The following is a 27,467-nucleotide window of genomic DNA, read 5'->3' as shown; positions in this document are numbered from 1 at the left end:
ACACACACACACACACACACACACACACACACACACACACCCAAGTTCCATAAAATACTTTTACTATGTGTAGCTGAGTCTGTTACTTTCCATTCTATTACTTAAAAAAAAAAGTCCGTGCTCTTCACCCACTAAATGGTTTTGCTACCACTAATAGATAGCAAACCCCTCTTTTAAAATAGTCAAGAGAGCGTTCTGGGGGCACTATTACTGAAGTACAAGGAAAAAACAGTTGTATATAATTTTTTTATGGCATTACAATCACAAAGTTAACATTTCAAAGTATGTTTTATATATATATAGAATTTAAACTAGTGGGGAATGCTACCCAGGAGCTTTGTAAAAATACATATTCCTTCCATACAAAAGAGTATTACTTGGCAATAAACAGCAATGAAGTACTGATACATGCTACAACATGGATACATGCTACAACCTTGAAAACACTATACTAAGCAAAAGAAGCCAGTCACAAAAGACCAGGTACTGTATGACTCCAGTTACATGAAATGTCCACAACAAGCAAATCTATACAGAGACAAAAGTAGATTAGCAGTTGCCCAGAGCTAAGGGTTGGGGAAGAATGGGGAGGGAATGCTAATGGGAAAAGGATTTTGTGGGGAGGCAAGGAAAATGTTCTAAAGTTGATTGTGGGGATGGTTGCACAACTCTTGCAAATTCATTGGAAACCATTTAATTCCAAACTTCAAATGGATGAGTTGTATAGTATGTGAGTTATATCTTGATAAAGCTATTTTCAAAAAACACATATCCCCAAGAGTTGCTGAATTATAATTTCTGGACACAGAGCCCTGCGTACTACATTTTAACAAGTTCCACAGGTGAACCCTTATGTAGCAGGTCTAGCACTGGTCTCCACATTTGTGAACCACGACACCCAACAACTTAAAAATATTAACATGAGTGATACAGCATCTCACTACACATGACCAGATTTCCACCAGATTACACAACTGTGCACAACAAGAGAATGTTTAACTAAGACACCTGCGTACTCTTGGGTAAGTCACATGAAAGCAAGAGTTACATTCATGTTTTGGTTCTCCAGATTGCAGCCTCACATAAGATATACAAATATTTGTGAAATAAAAATGCCAAGCTGTTCCTCTGACATCACACAAGTGTTTTCAGAACACTATTTCTACACAGAAGAGAAAAATATGGTTACATAAAACATCCATATTAAACGAAAAGTGTTGTTTTGTTTCTTTGCCCAAGTCAGAACCAAAATACTGAAACATACTCACAGAGCTCCCTCTGGTGGCTTCATAACCACTCCTCTGTTTTAACTGAAGCCTTTAAGAAAACAGCTATGATTATTAATAGGAAGTGGAGCAAAGAAAGTTTTTATGACATGCAGATATTTTTAAGATATGCTGAGTAATAAAAACTTAATGTGTATTAGCTTAATTTTCTGCAGTTAAAAAGAGCCAGACAGGACTTCCCTGGTGGTGCACTGGTAAAGAATCTGCCTGCCAATGCAGGGGATACGGGTTCAATCCCTGGTCTGGGCAGATCCCACATGCTGCGGAGCAACTAAGCCCGTGAGCCACAACTACTGAGCCTGCTCTCTAGAGCCCAAAAGCCACAACTACTGAGTCCATGTACCACAACTACTGAGCCTGCGCTCTAGAGCCTGTGAGCCACAACTACTGAGCCCGTGCACCACAACTACTGAAGCCTGTGCGCCTAGAGCCCGTGCTCTGCAACAAGAGAAGCCACTGCAGTGAGAAGCCCGCGCACCACAATGAAGAGTAGCCCCCGCTCACCGCAACTAGAGAAAGCCCGCACAGCAACTAAGACCCAATGCAGCCAAAAATTATTTTTAAAAAAGAGACAGGCACTATCAGTAAGGGGTTATGGTTTTCCTTATAAACTTCTCCTTTTCAAGCTTGATAGAAAGTTAAATTTAAAATTCTAAGAGCCATTATGAATTTGAATCTAAAAGATGCTTTAGATTTTCTGGGGACAAAATAAGTCTTTTAAAAAAATATATGAGGGCTTCCCTGGTGGCGCAGTGATTGAGAGTCCACCTGTCGATGCAGGGGACAGGGGTTCGTGCCCTGGTCCGGGAAGATCCCACATGCCGCGGAGCGGCTGGGCCCGTGAGCCATAGCCTCTGAGCCTGTGCCTCCGGAGCCTGTGCTCCGCAACGGGAGAGGCCACAACAGTGAGAGGCCTGCGTACCGCAAAAAATAATAATAATAAAAATAAATAAATAAATAAATAATATGAGTCATATAAAAACCAAAAAAAACCCAACTTATTTTAAAAAATCACATTTAAAATAATTTAGACATTTAGTTTCTTTCCTTTAATTCTTTTCATTGTTAGGGTTTTTTTTGTGGTACGCAGGCCTCTCACCTCTGTGGCCTCTCCCGCTGCGGAGCACAGGCTCCGGACGCGCAGGCCCAGCGGCCATGGCTCACGGGCCCAGCCGCTCCGCGGCATGTGGGATCCTCCCGGACCGGGACACAAACCCACGTCCCCTGCATCGGCAGCGGACTCTCAACCACTGAGCCACCAGGGAAGCCCTTCATTGTTAGGTTTGAAAAACTTCACGCATGTGTCGTTTCTTTTATTTTTATTTAGTTTTTATTTACCTGAAATTTTTTCTAATTTGTTTTCATCATGGTAAAACACATATATAATTTACCATTTTAGAAAACAGTATGGAAGTTCCTTAAAAAACTAAAAATAGGGCTTCCCTGGTGGCGCAGTGGTTGAGAGCCCCCCTGCCGATGCAGGGGACACGGTTTCGTGCCCTGGGCCGGGGGGATCCCACATGCCGCGGAGCGGCTGGGCCCGTGAGCCATGGCCGCTGAGCCTGCGCGTCCGGAGCCTGTGCTCCGCAACGGGAGAGGTCACAACAGTGAGAGGCCCGCATACTGCAAAAAAAAAAAAAAAAAAAAAAAAAACTAAAAATAAAGCTACCATATGATCCAGCAACCCCACTCCTGGGTATACATCCAGAAAAACCAAAAATTCTAATTTGAAAAGAAACATGCACCCCAATGTTCACTGCAGCAGTATTCACAATAGCCAAGACATGGAAACAACCCAAGGGCCCATCAACAGACGACTGGCTTAAGAAGATGTGGTACGTATATACAAAAAGAATGAAAAGTTGCTATTTGCAGCAACATGGATGGACCTAGAGATTATTATGCTAAGTGAAATAAGTCAGACAAAGACAAATACTATACGATACCACTTATATGTGGAATCTAAAATATAATACAAATGAATGTATATGTAAAACAGAAATAGACTCACAGACACAGAAAACAAACTCATGGTTACCAAAAGGGAGAGGGACAAATTAGGAGTACGGGATTAACAAATAAAAACTACTATACGTAAAACAGATAAGCACCACGGATTTACTGTATAGCACAGGAAATTAATACCCAATATCTTGTAATAACCTATAATGGAATATAATCTGCCCCCAACAATAAACTGAATCACTAGAATGCTGTACACCTGAAACTAACACAATATGATAGATCAACTATACTTCAGCTAAAAAAAATTTACCATTTTAACCATTTTTTTAGTGTACAATTCTGTGGCATTAAGTACATTCACACTGTCGTGCAAAGAAATCTGTCGTGAAACGTTGTTTAAATAAGCTGCATGATTATTTCATGTGCTAATTATTACTTAGTTCTCATTGGTCTGGTCTAGAAAATCATGCCAAATGCCTAAAAACTTTAAGGGCGACAACCTTGCCTGAACTCCAAAACTCTTATAACCATCACCTGAATCATGTACCTGTCACTAACTATTTGATGGGATGGTATCTGCTATTCAGGATATTATTAATACCACAGCATGCTGCTCTTGCATACTGAATAAATGCTAACTGAAAATGAGGGAAACATTAAGAACACCAACATACTGTTTGATTCGACCAGCCATGTGAAAGAATAAACACTCGGCTACGATCCCACACAAGGGTGAGGACCACCTGCTACATCTTCAGCCCAGCCTCACCAAGCGCTCTGATCTCTCCACTGGTCAGGTGAACACTTGGCCCAGAGATAAGGCAAATGACCTTCTACAAGTCCACCCAAGTATGTATTTGGGTTACAAGAGAAAGTTAAAGGGATCGTATTAATTTTTAGTCTCTTCAGTACAGCTACCGATAATAATCTTAGCAGATTACTTGTCTTCCTAACTGAAGAAAATAGCTATTGCGTCTATTTTTTTCCTCCTGTGACCTTATGGAGTACAGACACATCCCAGTGTGCTCAGGAGTTGGTCATTATCATTTTTTTCTCTCTTGGTTTTGTTTTTCTAATAGTTATCAATGTGCTAACAACGGCAACAAAATGGCCTCTGCACAGTTTTACTAACAACTTTTGGGTGTTATTCATTCTTTTAAAGAATTAACACTTGAGTGACTTGACAAACTCTGTTAGTGCTCTCTAATCCACTCATCACTCACTTATCCAGTCAGTGTTTACTGGGGGCCCCACTGGTTCAGGCACCAGTGAACAACATCACCCCTGCTCTCACAGATTCACACCTCCACGGAGGAGGCTGGAAACAAGCACATGCAAGAAAAACAGCAGAGGAAAAAGCACACGGAGCTGCGGGGGTGGGCCAGAAGGCTGGATGGCAGTTCTATCCATAGAGTTGCGAGCACAGCCCGGAAGGAAGGAAGGAGGAAAACCATGCAAGAGAGAGAGAGTCCTCCAGGAGAAGAGAGGAGCAAGTTCAAGTGCTCTTCCGCAGATAAGTGCTCGGCATGTCCGAGGACAGCAAGGTTTCATGAGCGCTGCTGGATGGAGACTAGCAAGGAGGGAGCAGAGATGAGACTTGCGGAGGTCACAAGGGCACCTTCTCTGAGCGGGAGGAAAGGCTGCTGGCACCTCTTGAGCAGGAAAGGGCGACGATTACCCTTCACCACCAGAGCAGCATTGAGGCTGCCGTGTGCAGACAGACGCAGGACGCCGGTCTGAGAGCAGTGAGGTCAGGCCGGGGAGGGCGAGGTGGCCTGGATCAGTGTTTGACAGAGTGGCGAGCAGCAGTCAGACTGCGAACAGGACAGGTTCTGCAGGCGGTGGACAGGATGTGACGGTGACGGGGCATCAGCGGACTTCAGGAGCGTGAGGCAAGACAAGAAGGATGAGCCTGGGGACGGCACGGGACATGGCGTTCAGACTTACACAGCCTCACGCTGGGATGCCCATCAGACACCCGGTTAGAAACGCGAGGACAGCACGGGTCTGGAGTTCAGGAAAGGAGTCCAGGCTCGAGACGCAGATGTGTCGGTTTACAGGTGCTGTCAGAGCGCGAGGATGGTCCGGGGGGGTGTCCCCGGCCGGCGTCCTGAAGCACTGGAGCGTCAGGGGTCAGCGACAGCAGGAGGAGCTTGCGCCGCGGCAAGAGGAGCAGGCAGGCAGGGAGGAGGACAGTCAGCAGAGTGCGGTATCTGGACTCACGTGAAGAGAACGTTAAAGGAAGAGCAGGTAATCAGTGAGTCCAAAACTGAGGCAGGGGAACAAGACACCTGACCCCTGGACATACCCAAGTGGGCTCCCTGCGGTCCTCGCCAGGAGCCGCGTCCTAACAGCCGTGACAAAGCAAGAGGAAAGGGTAAGCAAGGAAGCGAAGACGTACAGACAAGGCTGGGGGAAGTTCTGCCATTAAAGGAGCAGAGATACAGGGAAAGGGCTGGATCCAGGGAGACATGGGAGGGAGGATTTTGTTAAGAAGACTGAAGATATAACATGTCTGTTTGCTAACAGGAGTGATTCGGGAGAGAGGAAAAATATGATACCGAAGAGAGGGTGAAGTCCTTTAGCAGGCAGAAATACTAACAACAGATGGTCCACAAACAGCTGGGTCGGCTCTGGATCAAAACACAAATAGATCAGCACAGTAAGAGGAAGAAAGGCAGGATATTTACAAACACGTAGGACTGATTGGCAAGAGGGCTGCTGAGTGTGGGCAATTTCCTTCCACTTGCTTCTGTTTTCTCAGTGAAATAGGAAGCAAGGCCATACCCTGAGGTGAAGAGCAAGGAGAAAGCAGGAGATAACCATCCTGGAAAGTGGGAAGGGAACTGGACTGTGGAAACATAACAGGGTGGTAGCGGCAGTGCTTGCCTGACGCTGGGGGTTTAAATTTAAAGCGAGACCAGTTAGAACAGCTGCCTGTTTTCCTCACCACATTCCACTGGGGCAAGACAGTCGAGGTTCTGGAAACTATTACAACGAGAGAACATGAAATTAAAGCCGGAGAAAGAAAATAAAAATGAAGAAGGGATGGACAATGAAAAAACTAGCTAAGATCCACGGATCCAACAGAACAAAGAAGTTTTGGTGGCAGAGTCCTCAGGGAATGAGCTGAAAACACAGGAAGTAGTGGTCAGACAGTGGGGTACTTGTAACTGAGACTACGAAATAGATGCTATTATCGATGACAAATGTGATGGCATGACTACAGGGGAGAGTTCCAAGGTGAGGCAGGAGACACGATCACTGATGAAAGAACCATCAAGAAAACAAGGCCGTGCACTACTGCAAGGGTCATCTTCTCAGATACGGAAGTCACCAAGAATCATGACAGTGCGGGGAAGTGTCTAGGATGACCCTCACGGAGGCGCAGCAGCTGACACGAAGCCTGGCGGAGTGGCTTAGGGAGCAGGGGAGAATCTGGCAATGACAAGCGAGGACCACGCCTCCGTCGGCCGACCTCTAGGCCCAGCAGGACTGAGGGACCAGAGGGAAAACGGTCCCCAAGAGAGATGCATGACAGTGTTCAGGGCAAGCCAGACTTTAGAGCAAAAGAGGTGAAGACACTCTTGACAAGGTTAGAACACAGGGGAGTTTGCTGGTGATGTGCTCTCCAAGGCTCTGTGGAAGGGTTCGGGGGTGGGATCGGGGGAGGGCCAGAGCCTTAGGGAGCTGAGAGGCTACGGAATGAGGGCACGCCGGGGGCGCTGGGTGTCTTGTGGTGACTAAAGAAAAGAGGGCTAAAGGCTATGATGGAATTGCTCCACTTAGGCCTGAATAAACATGGTACCAAAAAACAGAAACACAAACACGGTGTGCCAGCTGTCACAATGCCCCTCAGCTCGCAGTTCACCCTTCACCGTCCTGCTCGTGACCCTGGAGCTGGACAGGGCAAACCTCGGGCCTGCAGCAGGATGTAAGCTTTGTCCGCAGACCATGTTGGAGAACGGGATGCTGCACAAGGAAAGGGCTTCTCTTCCTCTTGTCCCTGTGGGTGCAGGACAGGCGGTGACACCACCCCTGCAGGCAGAGTACCCCCGGCAGCCTCTCTGCGAGTTTCAGCGGCAGCCTCGAGGCCAGCTGCCCGCCGCACCCGGTGCCCCAGCCGGGCAGCCCAGCCCAAAGGGCCCAGCAGTGCCGGCAGGCTCCTCCATGGGCCTCTCAGCACGGTTCACCCTATGAAGGTTCCAGGCGTCTGATCAGCTCCACAATGGACAGTCTCGCATCTGCCAGCCTCGGCCCTGGCACCTCAGCGAACTCCACTACCCAGGGGTCACCTCCATCCACACCCAGCAGGCTCTGAGTCTCAGCTTTAAGGGCAGGCGAGGTGATACTCTGGCCTCTGTCTCTCCTATGGGGCCCTGCCTCTGCACCAGGAGCAGTGCCTGCTTCCTGCGTCTGTCTGCTAGGCCTGTATTCTTTAGAGTTCTCTTTACCCCTTAGAAGTCAATTACCTAAAAACAGATCATAATGACTTACACCAAACTTCCCCCTATCAAATTATTATGTTTTCTGTCTCCTGACTGGATGCTGACTTACACAACTTATTTGAAGACTGCTTTACAAGGATCACGTTGAACTACTTTATCATAGCTTCTACCCAAAGAGACGGACCACCGCTCCTAGGAGGTCTGCCTTACAGCATTACACACACCTTTGTAACTACATGTGTGTGTACGTGTATGCATGCATGTGCACACGCAGTGCAAACCAACAGGTTCCATATACCAGAGAACACAGCTAGTGACGTGAAGAAAAGTATCAAATTCCAGGAACTAATACTGTGTTCTTAGACACAACCCCTAAATGCTACAGGCCTTAATTTTCATCTGAAATATGACAGACTATATGATCATATTCCTCCAGCTCTATGATTTTATTTATCTCATCGTGAAATCTTAAATTCAACATTTCCCCAGATTTTTATGATGTTTATCACAGATATTTACTTATTTTAGGCACAAAGACAAATGGCTCTGCTTAGGTTATTCAAAAATGATTTCATTTATAATGTTACTCTCTTTTTACTGCACCAGCTACTTTACTTAACTAATGTTTCTTTATGACTTCTGTAAGTCTCCCAAGTTTTAGAAGACTGGTGAAGCAGAGAACAATGTTCTTTAGTAACTTAATAAAAACAATCCTATGAATATCCAGATTAACTGAACTGAGCTACAATAAAATAAGGTCAAACCGAGCATGTTATTAATACACAGTTTGTAGCATGATCATCATACCTGTTTATGTTTTTGGAGTGGTTTCTTTTCATGTAATTTTTTATCTCCGTATTTCTTATACGTTAAAGGGACTCCATATTTAGCAGCAGGCTTTGTAATTTTCTGAGCAGACACAACAGAAGCCAGGCTTTGTCCTGAACCTGGTCTTTTGGCTATGTGAAAAAAATAGAAAAAAATTTTCAGAGTTCTTAATAGGAAACCCCTAATTTCAAAATTCTTCAAGATGGCCTTGTTCATGTTCACAATCACTGAGATCACTGAATCTGAGACTTTTCATTAAACGTCTCACTCCCTCCTTACCACACGGCAATGCCTTCATTAGGGCCATTCCACACCAAAGCCACTCTTTGAAAGAAGCAAGAAGCTAACTTGTTGAAATTTCTCACATGTTGAAACTTCTCACACAGAACAAGCACGTCCCTAAAACTGACTGTGGATGATGACTGCACGTATCTGTGAATATACTAAAAAACACTGACCTGTTGACTTTAAATGGGCGAATTGAATGGTATGCGGATTATATCTCAATACAGCTGTTAACAATAAACTTTAAAAAGAACATTCAATGTCTTAGAAATTACTTTTGAAATCAGAATATAAACCTTAAGAGCAACTGTTAAACATTAATTCCATCACTATGAGCACTTTAATATTTGCTTCACATGTAGTCTGAGTAATGCCTACACCTACAGACCCATTGAAGAAGACGTACTTAAAAGAATCTCTATAGCTAAGGGTCCCATGAAATAAATATGTTTATGCACTGCTGGTAGGAATACAAACTGGTCAAACTTTCCAGAGAGCAATCTATATCAAGAACAATGTTTATGGGAATTCCCTGGAGGTCCAGTGGTTAGGATTCCACGCTTTCACTGCCAAGGGCACGGGTTCAATCCTTGGCTGGGGAACTAAGATCCCACAAGCCGCGCAGTGTGGCCAAAACAAACAAACAAAAAAGAACAACGTCTATGAAGTGATTTTAAAGACATAAACAGAGAAACACAAAAATTTATACACAAGGATAAACCCTGCAGCATTCCGTATTAAACTTTTATTGAAGCTCAGACAAGATTCAGTCTTAGAACAATGACAAATTCAAGAAAAATAGACTAAAGTAATGAAAAAGAAAGTCTACACCATACGGCCATCAAAGATACTAAAGGAGGTCAAAGAGTCTCCTCTGCTCGAAGCCTTCCTGGAGCCCCTTCCTCCATGACCCCCTCCCCCTGCTCTGCCCCACTCCTCACTCAGCCTGCCCTCCATCCCAGGGGTGTACCATGTCCTAGAGCCACGTGATCAACCTCTGCCAACAAGCACGCTTCTTCTTTAAGAGGGGAATGGAGAAAAAAATTACCTGGGAGTTCACGAGGAAATACTACCATTAAATTCTGTTCTTCAAAGAATATTTAATTATATTAGAAAATGATCAACATATAATACTGCGAATTAAAAGAAACGAACCTTTGTTTATATAACACAACCCCAATTTTCAATCATTACACATCTCCTATCACGGAAAAAAATATACCAAATATAACAGTCTGTGTTAGCATTAGGGTAATTTCTATTTTCTTCTTTTTAATTTTTATAATGAACACATACTGTTCATATAATTTAGTAAACTCTTACAAAAATAAAAATAATATAAGCCATTTGATTGGCAGTTTAGAGATTCACAACTAATGTGTGAGATACAGTGTGGTACAGTAAGTTTTTCCAAACACATACTCCAACTGTATCAGAACAGGAACTAGGAAATGTGAGAAAAAAAATTTCCCCTTTGAAAATTCAACTGTAAGTTCCAATCGGAAGACAGATATACGAAGTCACACCGCTGCAACCTGGCTACTTATATTAACATAACCAAAGAAATACTGTGTAAAAAAAAAAAAGAAATACTGTGTGTACCAGAAAAGGGGCAAGAGGCAGAAAAGCACAAACACTCCCCAGAGAAGAGGGAGGATTACTTGTCTGGCTGCTGAGGTGTCTCATCTCAGAGGTGAGGCTCCCAGTAGGAGGAAGCTTCCTGCCCACGGGGAGGGGGCCCACAAGGTAGTGCCTCGCCATTACACATCTCCTCCATCCAGCTCCTCACACCAGAGTAGAGCAGAGCTCCTGCGCTGTGCTTCCCAGGAGGCTCGCCCACTGGGAAGAAAGTGCTGACACAGGGATTCCTTCCTGCCTGTGCGACAAGGAGGCTTTTGAAGAAGGTGTGACTCCTCGCCAGGAGGGACACGCTGACCCTGCCCTGGGTTTGTCTCACGAACTTGGTTCCAAGTGGATCTGATCTCCCAGGACTGCCAGTCTCGGCCGGCACAGAGGATGAGCCCCAGGGTGTTTAAGAAGAGCTAAACCCAGCTGGCCTCCCTAAGAACACACACTCACACCACATCCAGCTGATATGGACTCGCTTTTACGATACAGGATTTATTTTTATTAATGTGTTCATACTCAAACTGGAGTAGAACATGCAAAGCATTATGTTTGAAAAACAACACAATCTTCAAATTTTAAATGACTTCCACTGATTTTAGAAACCCATTCTGAAATCATTCCATGCAGAAAAAATGTAATTTCCCTCTCACAGAGATACACTTACATACATAAACATAATATATAACCACACTCACAGCCCTACAAATATTCCACCACTGCTGGCCATACTTAAAAGAAAATCTATCCTTACTAAGGTGCCTGACTTCACACTGATTTACATTTAAAATATTCCAGAATACTAAATATTTCTCAAAGAAAACTATTTTACATAAATATTAAGTATTTCTCAAAGAAAATTAATTTACATAAAGATTTGCAGTCAACTAGGGCATTTTATAACATTTTGTAACAATGTTCTCAGAATATGAGCTGAACATTTGAATATGACAGATTTCAAAATAGAATTCATTTAAATAAGGCAGATAATAAAGGGCAATTTTGTTATGAATTCATCAGAAAGTGTTGTATATTGCCACATAACATAAAAAATTTAAAAACGCATTTCCTCTGGATTACCCCAACTTACTACATCTACAAATACCTCTAGTATAATTAGTATACTGATTATGGCAAACAGGGGAAAGGATTCATATTAAATTTCATTTACCTGCAATAGGCTGTGCTCCAAACCTGGAAAATGTTTTTAGACAAAATTCTTCTGCAATAAGCTTAAATTGAAAGACAGGAGAAATCGTTAGAAAAAATGTTAAATTACCAAATTAAAAAAAAAAACCTAGCCATTAATCAGAACACATTTTTTCCCTTTTTCAGTCACAATTATGCTGCCAAATAATCTGTACTAAAATCCAAGCTACCCATTCAACAAATTCCTCTCACGCTACCTTCTCCCCAGTCTTACCAATATCTTTTTATTATTTCTCTGGACAAGCTCTCTTCTTGAATTAACAAAACGCACCCCCCAGGCCCCTGCACATTGCCTTGCCTGTTCTGCGTTTCGGCGATTTAACAACACTGCCCTCCACCTGGAATAACCTCTGTATCGAGGTGCATCCGTCTCCCTCATCTACTTCAAAACTGCTGAAGAATCACTTCATTATCCCTCCCCTGGATTAACCTCTCGGTTATTTCAACTTTACTCTGAATCTTCTCAGCATCTCCAATGAGTTTTCGATCTTATCAATATATAATTGTAAACATATTACTGGATAAATATTTGAATATTCTTTTTTTTACATCTTTATTGGAGTATAATTGCTTTACAATGGTGTGCTAGTTTCTGCTTTATAACAAAGCGAATCAGTTATACATATACATATGTTCCCATATCTCTTCCCTCTTGCGTCTCCCTCCCTCGCACCCTCCCTATCCCACCCCTCTAGGTGGTCACAAAGCACCGAGCTGATCTCCCTGTGCTATGCGGCTGCTTCCCACTAGCTATCTATTTTACGTTTGGTAGTGTATATATGTCCATGCCACTCTCTCACTTTGTCACAGCTTACCCTTCCCCTCCCCTATTTGAATATTCTTACATAACTTAAAAGTTATCTCCTTTTACTATTCCTACAACACTCCACTACTTATTTTGAGAAGCAGAAATCATTAGTATTTCCTGCAAGTAACTTTCTCTCCCTACTCACTATATTTTTTCTCTCTTTAAATGTAAAACTATGTTAGCAACAATATAATTGCTAAGTCGATTTAGGCCTGCTTTTTTTCTTACTGGGCAAAGAAGGGAAAGGCAAGTGAATTTTCTCTTTCTTCGAGAGAACAGAGGGGTGGTGAAGGGAAGACTGCCCACAGTGGAAGGGATCAGAAACTCCAACAGGCAAAAAGCCAGAAGCTAAGATGGTCGCCTTTCCCATCAGGGATCCCTATAGGAGCAGTTCTCAAAGCCTCATAATATCAGTGAATCAGCATCACCAGGAACTTATAAAATACGCCAATTCTCAGGCTCCATCTCAGATTTACTGAAATAGAAACAGAGGTGGGATTCAGCAGCGTCCTCCAGGTAATTTTTATGTATGCTAAAGTTTGAGAACCACTGCATGAAAAGTCTGCTTCACAGGCAACTGAGAGCCAACTGTGTGAGTGTGCTTTCTCTTCTGAACATGTGCGGGTTTTTTTCCTTTCTTTTTCATGGAAGACATGCTTTATGATCTCCACCTTGCCCTAAATCTGAGTGTGAGTCTGTCTTTTCCCCTGTGTGAATGCACATGTGAACTGAGAGATGGGACATGTGGAATCCAAGAAGATTCTGGAATTCCTATGTTGTGGCATCCAATATAGTTGCCACCACCAACATGCAGCCATTTGGATTAAAATTTAAAATAAATAAAATTTAAAGTTCGGCTCTTCAGCCACACTAGCCACATTTTAAGCTGGTGGCTATGGGGTTGCACATGCAGATATAAAACATCTTCAGCCTCACAGAAAGCACTACAGGACGGCACCTACATTCCTCATGGACCAAAGCTTGTCCACGATCTATCAAGCCACATCCAAGAAGACATCTCCAGGATGTGCTGGACTGAGAACTATGCCCCACAGATCCTGGCTGACGGCACTGAGAGAATTCAGGGACTAGAAATTTAAAGACAGTACAGAATCTTACAGTGATAATAACAGTTCATATGCTACAGTAAAAGTCCATATTGTTTCAAAGTTAAAGCCTTAAAAAAAGTATCATAAACTTTGTCGTTAAAGTACTGAACAAGGGATATACAGCAGAAAAATCATAAGAACGAAAGTTTTTCATGAAGAGTGAAATCTAAGTGGCACATAAACAGCGACGGGGTACTTTGTATTTAGTAAGCACGTGTGTCAAACACTCTGTTAACGGCCATAATCTGCCCTTTTGTCTTTAGATGTTACAGGCTTTGTGTATATCAGGCTTGAATATTTCTTCTGTAGCTGGCTAATTGAATTCCAGTGCTTCAGCCTTGGGACTGCACGTCCTAACTGCTGGTATGCGGGCGAAAGAAACAGCGAGATTAAATGCAGTCATTCTTTCTTCTCCAGTAGTTGCCAAAAAAACAATAGTATGCCGCACCATAAATCTGTCCTTGAAAATGTTATTTATAACAAAGGAGTCTTGTAAGACACCCACACTTCAGAGATTGTAGCTATGTCCTACATAAGTGGCCTTTAACCGCCAAATTTTAATTGGCTTTCTTGCTTACTAATGTGTTTTCCTGGATGTTAACAGTTAAATCCACATCTCTGTTTTCTAAAGATTGTTTGTTCATACGGATGTTCTGTTAAAAGCCAGAGGATATACGACACTTCCCTCTCATCTCATGAACATATAAAAGTAATAAAACTATGATTTTGCTAGATATCTGATTTATACAAGAGTATACATGATCACTGTTGATCATTTAAATCAGCAAAGGCCACACAAACTACGTAAAATAATTCCACTTTCAGGTGATCATATTTATATCAATAACTTAACACTAATTGACTTAGAGATGTTTGATAAATCCTGTCAAAATAAAATTCAACACAACGAATATTTATTATGCACCTATCTGCAAGTACTAGAGGAGGAATCACGAGTCACTAATCTATCACACACACATACAAATGCCCACACATCCGCGGATTCCAATCATCTTCTGTTACAGAAAAAACAATTACAATCATATGAATTATAAAGATAACATATTTATATTAACATAATAAAGTGATATACGGATAATATTTAATATATATTGAGTATACTGAGTACTTATTAAGTATGAGGCATCAGGCACTTCACATGCAGTGTCACTTTTGATTCTCACAACCGCCTCATTTACAATCCCATTGTTCACAGGTGAGGAAAGGGAAGCACACAAGTGTTCGATAATCTTACTGTCAGAAACCAGAGAAGACAGAGAGTACAGAAAGATGGGTGTCAGGGCTGGGGAGAGGGGAAGCAGAGTTACTGGTTAATGAGTAGAGTCTGTTTTCCAAGATGAAAAGAATTAGACGATGTGGCGATCACTGTACAGCGTTATGAACGTAGTTAGTACTACTGGATTGCGTACTCAGAACTTGTCACCATAATAAATTTAATGTTATGTCTATTTTACCACAATAAAATAAAGTGGAAAACCAAACGAGAGGAACACAAGAGACAGAGGAGTAACTCTGTCCTGAGGCGACGACGTTAGGGAACATATACTTGGCCTTCGCTCAGTTCTTGGCACACAGCCCTCAAATCCCTGTTATTCCCTCAGCGGGAAGAGCACAAAAGTGTCTGTTGTTGTTCAAAACAAGCCCCTTTCAAACACACCTGAATTTATGTTAATGCGATGATATCTGGAAAGCACCTAAGGATGGAGGCTGCTTGCCAGGGAAACCAACCACCTGACTAGAGGGTTAAAACTTTCAATGCCACTCCCCTCCCCTACCCAGGAGAGGAAAGGGGCTGGAGCCAATCACCAAGAGCCAGTGATTCAACTGATCGTGCCTACTAATGAAGCCTCCATAAAAACCAAAAGGACAGGGTTCAGAGAGCTTCTGAGTCGGTGAACATTCACAGAAGGACCCCAGTTCCTACACTCGGGACCCTTCTGGACCTCACCATACGCACCTCTTCACCTGGCTATTCATCTGTATCCCTTATCCTATGCTTTATAATAAACTGGTGAACGTAAGTAAATGTTTCTCCGAGTTCTGTGAGTCGCTCCAGCAAGATATTAATCAAACCAGAGTAAGGGGAAACGGAAAACTCTGATTTATAAGTCGCTCAGAAGCACAGGTGGCAACCTGTGACTTAAACTGGCTTCTGAAGTGGGGGTGATCTTGTGGGAGAGACGGAGCCCTTAACCTGTGGGATCTGATGTGATCTCCAGGTACACAGGGTCAGGGCTGAAATGAATTCTACTTGGTATGTAAAAACTGCCACACATTTGGCGATGAGAAGTTCAGAAGTTCAGCAGTAAGTGTTAAGAGGAAACACAGAAGGTATGTTTTCCCTCCTATAGATGCACAGCTCAAAAGCAGACAGCAAGGGGAAGAGCTATGTGAGAACAGAAAGTAAGCTGACGCCAGTGTAAAGGCAAGCATTCCCCCACAGCTGTGATGTGCTCTCCTCCAAAGAGGAGGCCACGTCCTAGCCAAGCACCATAACCCTACTGTTCAATTTAATTATAAAATAAAAAAACATACCTGAGGGGAGAGAAACTTTTCAATGCGTTTGGCTATAAAACCTTTCTCCAATATGGAGTTGACTGATGGTCTATCCCTAGGATTTCTTTTAAATAGTTGAGAGAGCAAACTGCGGAGATCATAAGAATAATGCAAAGACACGGGTGGAAAAGATCCAGATATGATCTTCAGTACCAGGTTTTTCATATTGCCAGCTTCAAACTAAAATCCAGAAAATAAATTAACGTATATGAAACATAAGTCGAAAATGTCAGTTTCAACAATGAGAAACAGTACTTTTCCTATCAATATAGAACAGAATTGCAACCCTCTTCCCAGTTTTAATCAGCACATGCTCTCTAGAGCAAGGTTCACTTGGTTATTTACGAACACATTTGAAAGAGAGTATCAGTCCTCATAAAATGGTACCACTCGCTATAAGATTAACTTTTACTTATTCAAAAAACTAAAAGATGGGATATAGGTATCAATTAAAGAGTTTATAAAAACATAACAGTAATCAAGACGGTAAAACAAGCAAACCTGGTAGTCTTCATTTAACACCTGCCTTCCTGTGCCCCTGCTGTAGCAACTAGAACAAGAAATTAACTACAGAACTAAAACTATTTGGTAAAAATATAATAAATAAAGGTACTGATTAATTTCCTTTTATACACTGCTCATTATTACTTTTAAGTGTGTGATGCTCCCAAAAGCCATGCGATCAGCGATGTGGCAAATATTCCAAAGGGGAATATAAGCCTTATCAATGGGAATATATATTTTAGGATTAAACACAATATAAACTCTAACTGAAGTGGGGGGGAAAAAGACATGGGGCAGTTTAAAATCTAAAGAGATTTCATTTTGAAAGTAAAATTAAGCTTTTGACATCTCAGCTAAAATAGTATAGAACAGTTGTACACTATCAATATGTTCTTAATGCACACGTTAAGAAAACAAAACACGCTATAAGTTAGGCACTGGTGATTATATCCAAGTATAAAAAAGTTCTGTTAAATGCGGAATTCTCCTAGCATTTAAAATATGATATTGTTTATTAAGATTTGAGTACAATTCCATCATCTAGAAATACCTATATACCTAAGAAGGATCCTAAATGCAGAAATAGGTTATTACTCTATTCTTTCATTACAATGAAGTTTTATTTATCTCTCAACTGATAAGCTCTTCATAAATAAAGGTTAATGAATTACTTAATTTTATGTGTCCACTTAAGGGAAAACAATTCCAAAATACAGAAACAATGGTGACAGAACAATATATTGTAAATGAAAAGACTATCTAAAAGTATGTAGATTTAGACCTACATGACTGTGTGTCACAGAAAAACTGACCAATTCCTTAAAGTACAGATCTAATATCCACCAGGCCATATCACTTTGGCAGTCTATGTTTTTTTCCTTCAGAAAAATAAAATCTTAAGGGAATACAATAGAAGAGTATGCAACTATGAATAAACACAACAAAGAAAAATACTCCCCAAATAATATCAGGCAATAAAAACAAACTATAAAACTACTTATACCATATAACCAAAATCTTGAGGGAAAAAGAACAAAAACTCATTTTATAAATTATTCTATAAGTCTAGAAGGAAACAACAAAATATTACAAGTAATCATTATTGGCTGGAAGAATTGCTTTTGATATTTATTCACTTACTTATATTTTAATCTCTTCCCTTAAGTTTTCTGTAATGAAAATATATTATGGCTTAATCAGTGGGGGAAGCATTTTAAAAAGATTTAAAAATGGAAAGTGATTAAAATTCAACCTATTTTGGACAAGAACTCCCCCTTTTTGGTGAATTATGTGTGATCTCAAAAGAATCTCAACAGTGAAATTTTTAAATACTCTATATTAAACATTATTTAAATTGATAAAATCCCCCCTCAACAAATACGCTGAGATATGTTCTTCAGATAATTTCAATTCCAAACTCAAATAATTTGGATGCTTTGAGAAAAACTGCTAAAATGAAATTAATAAAGTTTGTTAAGCTGAAATATCAAATTCATACGTGAATTTAACATTAAAAAGACAGCAAATTTGTCTTTAGAAATAATTTTCTGGAATAAAGTATGATACATGTATTATAATAACATATATAATATGTATATATGCATACAATTAAGGGAAAATTGATTTAAATTTATACCTCAGAAAAGAAGAGAAATTTATAAACCGACAGAGAAGAATTTCTAGCACAAGAGGGTCATCTGAAAGATGGCATATGATTTTTTTAAATCAGAAACATTATACGTACTTTTTGACATAATTTTTAAAGTATCTCAGAAACTTCTACTTACTGCATGTTTAAGTGTGCACATCTCATAAAGGACACACCCCAGAGCCCAAATGTCACTAGAAAAGAGAAAAATAAGAGATATTCTCTAAATATCAGAATTTACTTTAAAAGGTTTTTTAACTTAAAGGAGACAAAAGCAGCATAAAAATGCTTTGCAAAAGTATGTGTTCCATAAAACATGACCTTTCAAACTTAAAATTACAACCATAACCAAATGACAAAAGCAGCTATTCCAGATTAGAAAAATAACTGTTGCCCAAGTAATTACTTTAAAAGTTTCATTAAAGAAATCTAATATTTAAAAGGACAAAAATCAGTAAATTTCATGGATGCTTCATTTAGTTTTTTTATTTTGCATAAATCAAAATGTTTTGTTCAATTATTTGCAAAATACCACAATTTCTTAAATACTATAAAAGCAAAATACTGCTTTAATGAAGAAAATATTAATTTACTAAAATTAAATCTGAAACAAATCTGTGACAGCCAACTAAAATATGTAAATACATTAATTTATTTTCTCCTAATTTAAAGACTTACGCTATCTTCTTTATCCACTCTCTTCCGCTCTTTTATCTTAAACAGATAGTTCTGTAACTAAAAGACTACTTCTATTTTTAAAAGGAAAAAACCCCACAATTTAGAGCTACAGTGGTCCTTAGAAGTCAAAAAAAAGAAAAACAAAACCACTGCTCCTGGAAGTTGAACTTATTGAAAAAGAATAAAGCCCATTATCGAAATCCTAAAGTTATCTTTACCCAAACTCTCACAAAAATCTATATATATAAACCTGTAACCTCCAAAATCTGTTTAATTTTAAGATTCAACTAAGAAAAAAATGTAAATGTAATTGAGCTTTTAGTAACTTGTACATGTTACAAACTAAAAGCTATAAACAAAAACATTAAACTAATGATCTTATCAATAAAATACTTTAAAATACATTTGGGAAAATATGAATTTCAAAATATAATTGATGATGTTCATGCATTACATTTTTAAAGCATTTTTCCCACAAAACCAATTTTACATAAAATTCTCCAAGGGATGATTAAATCCATTTCAAATTTAAAGACTAATATTTTCACAGTTGAGTTATCCACAAGACACAGAAACAGCATTAAAATGTAAAATTACTTTAGCTCAAAGAAAATACTATTTTCTTTTAGAATATCTACTAATAATACACTGCATGAACTTGACTGATCATTGTAATTTAAACTGATCTTAAATACATTCCTCGGATGACGTTCTCAGACCTTCTGCTCAGGTCTGAAACACAGCTTCCTCTCTACCCTCAAAAAAAAAGGGGGGGCGGGCAGGGGGATAGCAACCATGAACACATGCATTATTGCCAGCTACCACTTTCTTCCTTTCAGCTTCTAAGGGTGCTTTCAAAATTAAGACCAATGCTTCTTGGTTGGCATTTTTAAATTAGTGAGTATGAGAGAAAATAAAGGGTAACTGGAATTCAGTGGCAGAATTCCTCTTCCCAACACACATATTAGTCAATCTGTTAGCCATAATACGGCCCAGTGATTAGGAATTTGTGCTTGGGAGCCAGATGCCTGGGACTTTGAAGTTACTTTACCTCTTTCTGCATTTGGTTCCCTTATAAGGAAAGGAGGAATGAATAATACCTATAACTCACAAGGTTTATCGTGAAGATAAAAACAGTTAATGCATAAAATGCATTTAAAACAGTGCCTGGCATATAGTAAGTGTTCAATAAATATTAACTATGATAATTCAATAAGTGACTATTACAAACAGAAAGACAAGGAAGGCACTCTATTTCCCATTATAGCTTAAATAATAAAGAGATTCTATACTTCCTTCAGCAAGACAGTGAAATAGCTGCTTTATAATTCCCCTCATTATATACTAAAAAAATGTATATACATATGTATATATATGTCTACATATGTGCATTACTGATTTTAGAATAATATTCTGAAGGTTAATAAAGACAGTACAACAGAGAAAGATGTAAAGGAAATAAACACGTAATGAATATCATTTTAAATACCTTTTATTATTATATGGTTTGTTTTCACAGATTTCGGGTGACAAGTAGTATGGGGTCCCTATGCAAGTCCGAACCAGCTCCACAGTACTAGAACAAAAGAGAGTTACTGGAGAAGCTTAAGACATTTAAAGACATTACCACACATACATCACCAGGGATTAAAATTTCACTGAAGACATTATAGCAAACCAAAGTTTAAAACTGTATGTTACCTATTAAGAACTCTAGCGATTCCAAAATCTCCAAGTTGTATTGTCCCATCTTTGGTTAAAAATATGTTCTGTAAAAGAGACGAACAAAAGCCAGAAATGTTGCTACAGTCCAGTTCTTAGTCAACGACTTCTGTCATAAAAATGAATCCAGTTAAAAAATAATGCTGGGATAAGTGGACATCCACATGCGAAAGAATGAATGTAGACCCCTATCTCACACCATAAGCAAAAATTAACTCAGAACGGATTCTAGACCTAAATGTGAGAACTATAAAACTCCTAGAGGAAAACACAGGAGTAAATCTCCATGCCACTGGGTTACGCAATGATTTCTTAGATATGACACCAAAAGCACAAGCAAAAAAAGAAAACACAGATAAACTGGATTTCATTAAAAACTTTTGTGCAAAGGACACCATCAAGAAAGTAAACAGACAACCCACAGAATTGGGGGAAATATTTGCAAATCACGTATCTGACAAAGAATCTGCATCCAGCATAAAGAACTCTTACAACTCAATAATAACCAAAGACGACCCAATTTTAAGATAGGCACAGTCATATATTGTATGATCCATTTGTATCAAATGTCCAGAATAGGCAAATCCACAGAGACAGAAAGCATACCACTGGTTTCCAATGCTCTATCATCAAACCGCGGAGCCAGGAGTTTGTGGGATTACATGAATTAAACTCCATCATCAGTCAGATGTGAACCAAGCACATGCTCACAGCCACAGACGGCACAAGGCAGGGTTGAGTGGAATGGAGTAAAATGGTCTAAAATGGGATTAGGAGGCAGAGGGTCGGGAGAAAGGAAAGATGGGGTAGGGAGCCCCACCACAGTCCCTCTCCTTCCCACTACTCATCCTGGGGCTACAAGGCTACATAAGCAGCTGCAGGCCTAAGGACGTAAGAAGACAGACACACAGCCTTGACATCAGGAAACAAAGCCCCTCTGTACTACCCGCTCTGGGAAGGGCGTGAGCCCAAGTGACGCAAACGTGAAAGAAACCTCGATGCAAAGATGAGTGAGCTGTGGGGACAAAGTATCTCCCACAAAAGAATCCAATACACGTGAAGAAAGCTACTGCAAAGAAAACAACCAATAAAATAACCAGAACCAGAATTCACTACAGACAGAATTAGTTTTATAAAGCAGTCCAATAAAAACTCTGAAGTAAATATATTTAGAAACTTGCAAAGAAATAAATGAAGAAATAAATATGCATTTGAAAAGAACAAGACATTATGAAACAAAACCCAATTACAATAAGAACAGATCTATATGAAAAACCATTTAGAAACCTTGGAGAGAAAAAAAGTCATAATAAAGTCAACAGATGAGAAAAGCACTAGTTTACACAAAATATCAAAGGGATTTAGTTAACTAGAAGATAGGTCGAAAAATTCATGTAGAATACAACTGAGAGAGACACAGATAAAATGTGAAAGAACAAATAAGGCACTTGAAGGGACGAATTGAGAAGCTCCAACGTGTGTCTAGAAAAAAATCCAGGAGACAACTGTGAAAGTAGCAAAAGAGAAATAATATTTGAAAAAATATAACTAAACATTTTCTACAACATTTCTAGAAGAAATATACATTCTCAAAAGTACACAGCATAATGAATAAAAGTGAGCCTCACCAATTCACAAACTATGAAATTTCAGAACCATGGGACAGAGAGAATATCTTAAATGGGTCAGAGAGAAGAAACAAGGGCAAGAGATTGCAAATTCCTAAACAGCAACAGAAGAAGCCAAAAGACAAATAGGCAACATCTTAAAAATTCTGTAAGAAAACAATTTCTAACCAGAAGTTGATAACCAAATTCTCATCAAAGTTAGAGAATCCTGGACTTCCCTTGTGGCGCAGTGGTTAAGAATCCACCTGCCAAGGCAGGGGACACGGGTTCAAACCCTGGTCCGGGAAGATCCCACATGCTGTGGAGCAACTAAGCCCATGCACCACAACTACCGAGCCTGCGCTCTAGAACTCGCGAGCCATAACTACTGAGCCCGCGCGCCACAACAACTGAAGCCCGCGCACCTAGAACCCGTGCTCCACAAGAGAAGCCACCACGATGAGAAGCCCACACACCGCAACAAAGAGTAGCCCCCGCTCACCGCAACTATAGAAAGCCCGCGCAAAGCAAAGACCCAATGCAGCCAAAAATAAATAAATAAAAAGTAAATAAATCTTTTCAAAAATTAAAAAAAAATAAAGTAGGAGAATCTTCAAACATGCAAAATCTCAAAAACAACCCAAAAAACAAATCCCTTCCACATAACCATTGTTTTGGATTTCTTCCATCATAATGAAAGAGCAGGACACGAAAAGCAGGCAAAGACCTAACACACGACGCCTGTGTGATATTCAGGGTTACAGTGGAGTGGGGACCGTGAAGGGAGAAGACAGTCGGATGCAGACTGCACCAAGCTCAAACATTCTAGCCCAAGACAATGCTGGCCCCATGTCCACATCCACTGAGAAGTTAGTAGTGACGTAATAAACTTACCTGTGATTTTATGTCTCGATGAAGAATTTTTCTATCATGTACATGTTTCAGGGCCAAACATATCTGTACAAACCAGTCCAAAATCTAGGGGGGAAAATAAGATCTGTCATTTCTTTTAAAATTCACATTTCACAGTAGCCTTTCCTTGATCATTAAAATGCTTCAGAAATATTCAGGGATGAGGGGAACTAAATCCTTAAAATAATCAGGCGATAATGTTTCACTTCACTGTACTGTAATTAATGTCACCAACATTAGGTAGATATTCGAGCCAACTGACACATTACGTGCAGCACACATGGTAAGTTTAAATGTAAGACACTGCTACTGAAGCATCTCCTATAAATCAGAATTAATATGGAAAGAAATTTCCAGAGAAAAGTGAAAAATGGAATTACTTTATATTTTAGTACAGTATGATGGTAAGTGACTTTTCTCTGTTGTTAAATATATCTTTATTTCTATATACGTAAACAGAAATCATAAGACGAAAAAAACTTAGGCTGGAAATTTGGAAGACATCTCTGACTTTTTTCTCGCCCCCCATTCATCACATAAAAACACACACTCTGGCGTTGGCCACCTGAAAGTAAAAAGGCTGAATTTCTACCTCACTCCTAACACCAAAAAAATTCCAAGTAGACGGCATTTTTAAACATGAAAAAATTAAAGTTTAAAGCGAGGAAGAAAACACAGGTTAATTTTCTATACTCTCTGACTGACGCAGGACTTCCAAAACATGATACCAAACCCACAAGTCACAAGAAAAGTTCCCTATATAAATTTTAAAACACCTGGATGGCAAAATATACAATTAAATTTAATAATTATTTGAGAAAATACCTGCAACATAACTGATAGACTGCTAATCTTCTAATACACAACAGTTCTTCCACATCACTGAGAAAAACATGGCAGCCAAAATAAGAAGTGGACAGAAGACGGGAAAGGCAAATGACAGAGGAAACATAAGCCAATCAACACATAAACCAAATACTAACTTCCCTCCAAATTAAGAAAATAGCAATTAAACAAGATACCACTGTAACCTGACAAAGATGAAGTGATGAACAATGTTGGCCAGGATGTGAGGAAATAAGTCTTTGCATACCCTGTTTGTGAGAAAGTTAATTACAGTTACTTGGTAAAAATTTTAAATTCACATACCATTTGAAAGAGCAACTGAAATTTCAAATTTATCCTACAGATAAAATGTCACAAATACAAAAGAATATGTACAAGGATATGTACTCCAGCATTTTTGCTCCACCTAAACATCATCAAGGGCCTGGGAAAATATCACAGCTGGAATCACTAGAATTCTATGCAGCCACTGGGAAGAAGGAAGTACTTCTACGTACGTACACCGTGAAGGGAAAAGAAGAAAGTCACAGCACGGTATGCAGAGAGCACTCCTTTTTTTAAGTCTCTTTCTGTCTGTAACGTACCAGAACTCTGTATAATTGTTTACAACTGTGTGCTGTGTGTAGGGAGGATGCACAGAAGGACAGCTACCCATCAGTTAACAGTGTGTTCTTCAGGGAAGTAGATTTTCAGAAGAATGAATGAAAGGCAAGTAGCAGGCTTTACTTTTTATTCTTACCTCTTCAGTATTTTTTTTAAAGAACAAATGTTACATTAAAGTAACCTAAAATTAGAGACTCTGGGAGGGCTCATGCCAAGTAGTACTTCCCAGCACTTCTGCTGCCAGTGTCCTTATCCCCATGGTGAGCCACAGCCACCGCCCACCTCTGCAGGAGACCATCCAACCCTAGCAGGCCAATGAATTGGGAGACAAGGGATAACAACTTTGTTCAGTGAGCAGAGAGTCCAAGAAGATGGCAGACTAATGTCCCAGAGAACCATCCTGCCAGGCTCTGAATTCTAGTTTCTTTTACAGAACAAAGAGGCATTATAAGATTCAGGCTGCTAATGTTGGCATATGCGCATTTAGCCTTAAAAGAAATTAACTTTAAGGGATCAATAGCAGAATAACTGAGGCAGAAGAACGGATAAGCAACCTGGAAGACAGAATGATGGAATTCACTGCTGCAGAACAGAATAAAGAAAAAACAATGAAGACAGCCTAAGAGACCTCTGGGACAACATTAAACGCAACAACATTCGCATTACAGGGTTCCCAGAAGGAGAAGAGAGAGACAAAGGACCAGAGAAAATATTTGAAGAGATTATAGTTGAAAATTTCCCTATCATGGGAAAGGAAATAGTCACCCAAGTCCAGAAAGTGAAGAGAGTCCCAGGTAGGATAAACCCAAGGAGAAACACACCAAGACACCTAGTAATCAAATTGGCAAAAATTAAAGACAAATTATTGAGAGCAGCAAGGGAAAAACAAAAAATAACATACAAGGGAACTCCCATAAGGTTAACAGCTGATTTCTCAGCAGAAACTCTACAAGCCAGAAGGGAGTGGCATGATATACTTAAAGTGATGAAAGGGAAGAACTTACAACCAAGATTACTCTACCTGGCAAGGATCTCATTCAGATACGATGGAGATATCAAAAGCTTTACAGACAAGCAAAAGCCAAGAGAATTCAGCACCACCAAAGCAGCTCTACAGCAAATGCTAAAGGAACTTCTCTAAGTGGGAAACACAAGAGAAGAAAAGGACCTACAAAAACAAACCCAAAACAATTAAGAAAATGGTCATAGGAACATACATATTGATAATTACCTTAAACGTGAATGAATTAAATGTTCAACCAAAAGACACAGGCTTGCTGAATGGATACAAAAACAAGACCCATATATATGCTGTCTACAGGAGACCTACTTCAGACCAAGGGACACATACAGACTGAAAGTGAGGGGATGGAAAAAGATATTCCATGCAAGTGGAAATCAAAAGAAAGCTGGAGTAGCTATACTCATATCAGATAAAATAGACTTTAAAATAAAGAATGTTACAAGAGACAAGGAAGGACACTACATAATGATCAAGGGATCAACCCAAGAAGAAGATATAACAATTATAAATATATATGCAACCAACAAAGGAGCACCTCAATACATAAGGCAACTACTAACAGCTATAAAAGAGGAAATCGACAGTAACACAAAAATAGTGGGGGACTTTAACACCTCACTTACACCAATGGACAGATAATCCAAAATGAAAATAAAAAAGGAAACAGAAGCTTTAAATGACACAATAGACCAGACGGATTTAATTGATATTTACAGGACATTCCATCCAAAAACAGCAGATTACACTTTCTTCTCAAGTGCGCAAGGAATATTCTTCAGAATAGATCACATCTTGGGTCACAAATCAAGCCTCAGTAAATTTAAGAAAACTGAAATCATAATAAGCATCTTTTCTGACCACAGTGCTATGAGATTAGAAATGAATCACAGGGAAAAAAAACACAAAAAACACAAGCACATGGAGGCTAAACAATATGTTACTAAATAACCAAGAGATCACTGAAGAAATCAAAGAGGACATCAAAAAATAACTCGAGACAAATGACAATGAAAACACGATGATCCAAAACCTATGGGATGCAGCAAAAGCAGTTCTAAGAGGGAAGTTTATAGCAATACAAGCCTACCTCAACAAATAAGAAAAATCTCAAATAAACAAGCTAACCTTACACCTAAAGGAACTAGAGAAAGAAGAACAAGCAAAACCCAAAGTTAGCAGAAGGAAAGAAATTGTAAAGGTCAGATCAGAAATAAATGAAATAGAAACAAAGAAAACAATAGCAAAGATCAATAAAACTAAAAGCTGCTTCTTTGAGAAGATAAACAAAATTGATAAACCATTAGCCAGACTCATCAAGAAAAAGAAGGAAAGGACTCAAATCAATAAAATTAGAAATGAAAAAGGAGAAGTTACAACATACATCGTAGAAATACAAAGCATCCTAAGAGACTACTACAAGCAACTCTATGCCAATAAAATGGACAACCTGGAAGAAATGGGCAAATTCTTAGAAAAGCACAACCTTCTGAGACTGAACCAGGGAGAAATAGAAAATATGAACAGACCAATCACAAGCACTGAAATTGAGACTGTGATTTAAAATCTTCCAACAGGGCTTCCCTGGTGGCGCAGGGGTTGGGATTCCACCTGCTGATGCAGAGCACACGGGTTCGTTCCCCGGTCCGGGAGGATCTCACATGCCGCAAAGCGGCTGCGCCTGTGAGCCGTGGCCGCTGAGCCTGTGTGTCTGGAGGCTGTGCTCCACAACGGGAGAGGCCACAACAGACAGAGGCCAATGTACCAAAAAAAAAAAAAAAAAAA

At 39.8% G+C, this 27,467-nt stretch overlaps 1 protein-coding gene across 3 annotated transcripts in view; it reads right to left on the bottom strand.

Annotated features, from left to right (window-relative positions):
* The window catches only part of NEK1 (NIMA related kinase 1), a 207,218-nt gene that overhangs the window by 142,470 nt on the left and 37,281 nt on the right, over positions 1-27,467 (bottom strand). For all 3 annotated transcript variants that reach the window (XM_024750527.1, XM_024750529.1, XM_024750528.1), the window contains exons 5-11: positions 23,195-23,278; positions 20,673-20,740; positions 20,461-20,547; positions 18,433-18,487; positions 16,121-16,321; positions 11,610-11,670; positions 8,507-8,658 (exon numbers count right to left, since the gene is read on the bottom strand). In XM_024750527.1, the coding sequence (XP_024606295.1) occupies positions 8,507-8,658; positions 11,610-11,670; positions 16,121-16,321; positions 18,433-18,487; positions 20,461-20,547; positions 20,673-20,740; positions 23,195-23,278 (708 nt within the window). The remainder of the gene's footprint in view (positions 1-8,506; positions 8,659-11,609; positions 11,671-16,120; positions 16,322-18,432; positions 18,488-20,460; positions 20,548-20,672; positions 20,741-23,194; positions 23,279-27,467) is intronic.

Source organism: Neophocaena asiaeorientalis, unplaced genomic scaffold (assembly GCF_003031525.2).
Source record: "Neophocaena asiaeorientalis asiaeorientalis breed wild unplaced genomic scaffold, Neophocaena_asiaeorientalis_V1.1 scaffold180, whole genome shotgun sequence".
In the NCBI taxonomy this organism is placed as follows: Eukaryota; Metazoa; Chordata; class Mammalia; order Artiodactyla; family Phocoenidae; genus Neophocaena; species Neophocaena asiaeorientalis.
This window is presented reverse-complemented; position numbering and strand designations above follow the sequence as displayed.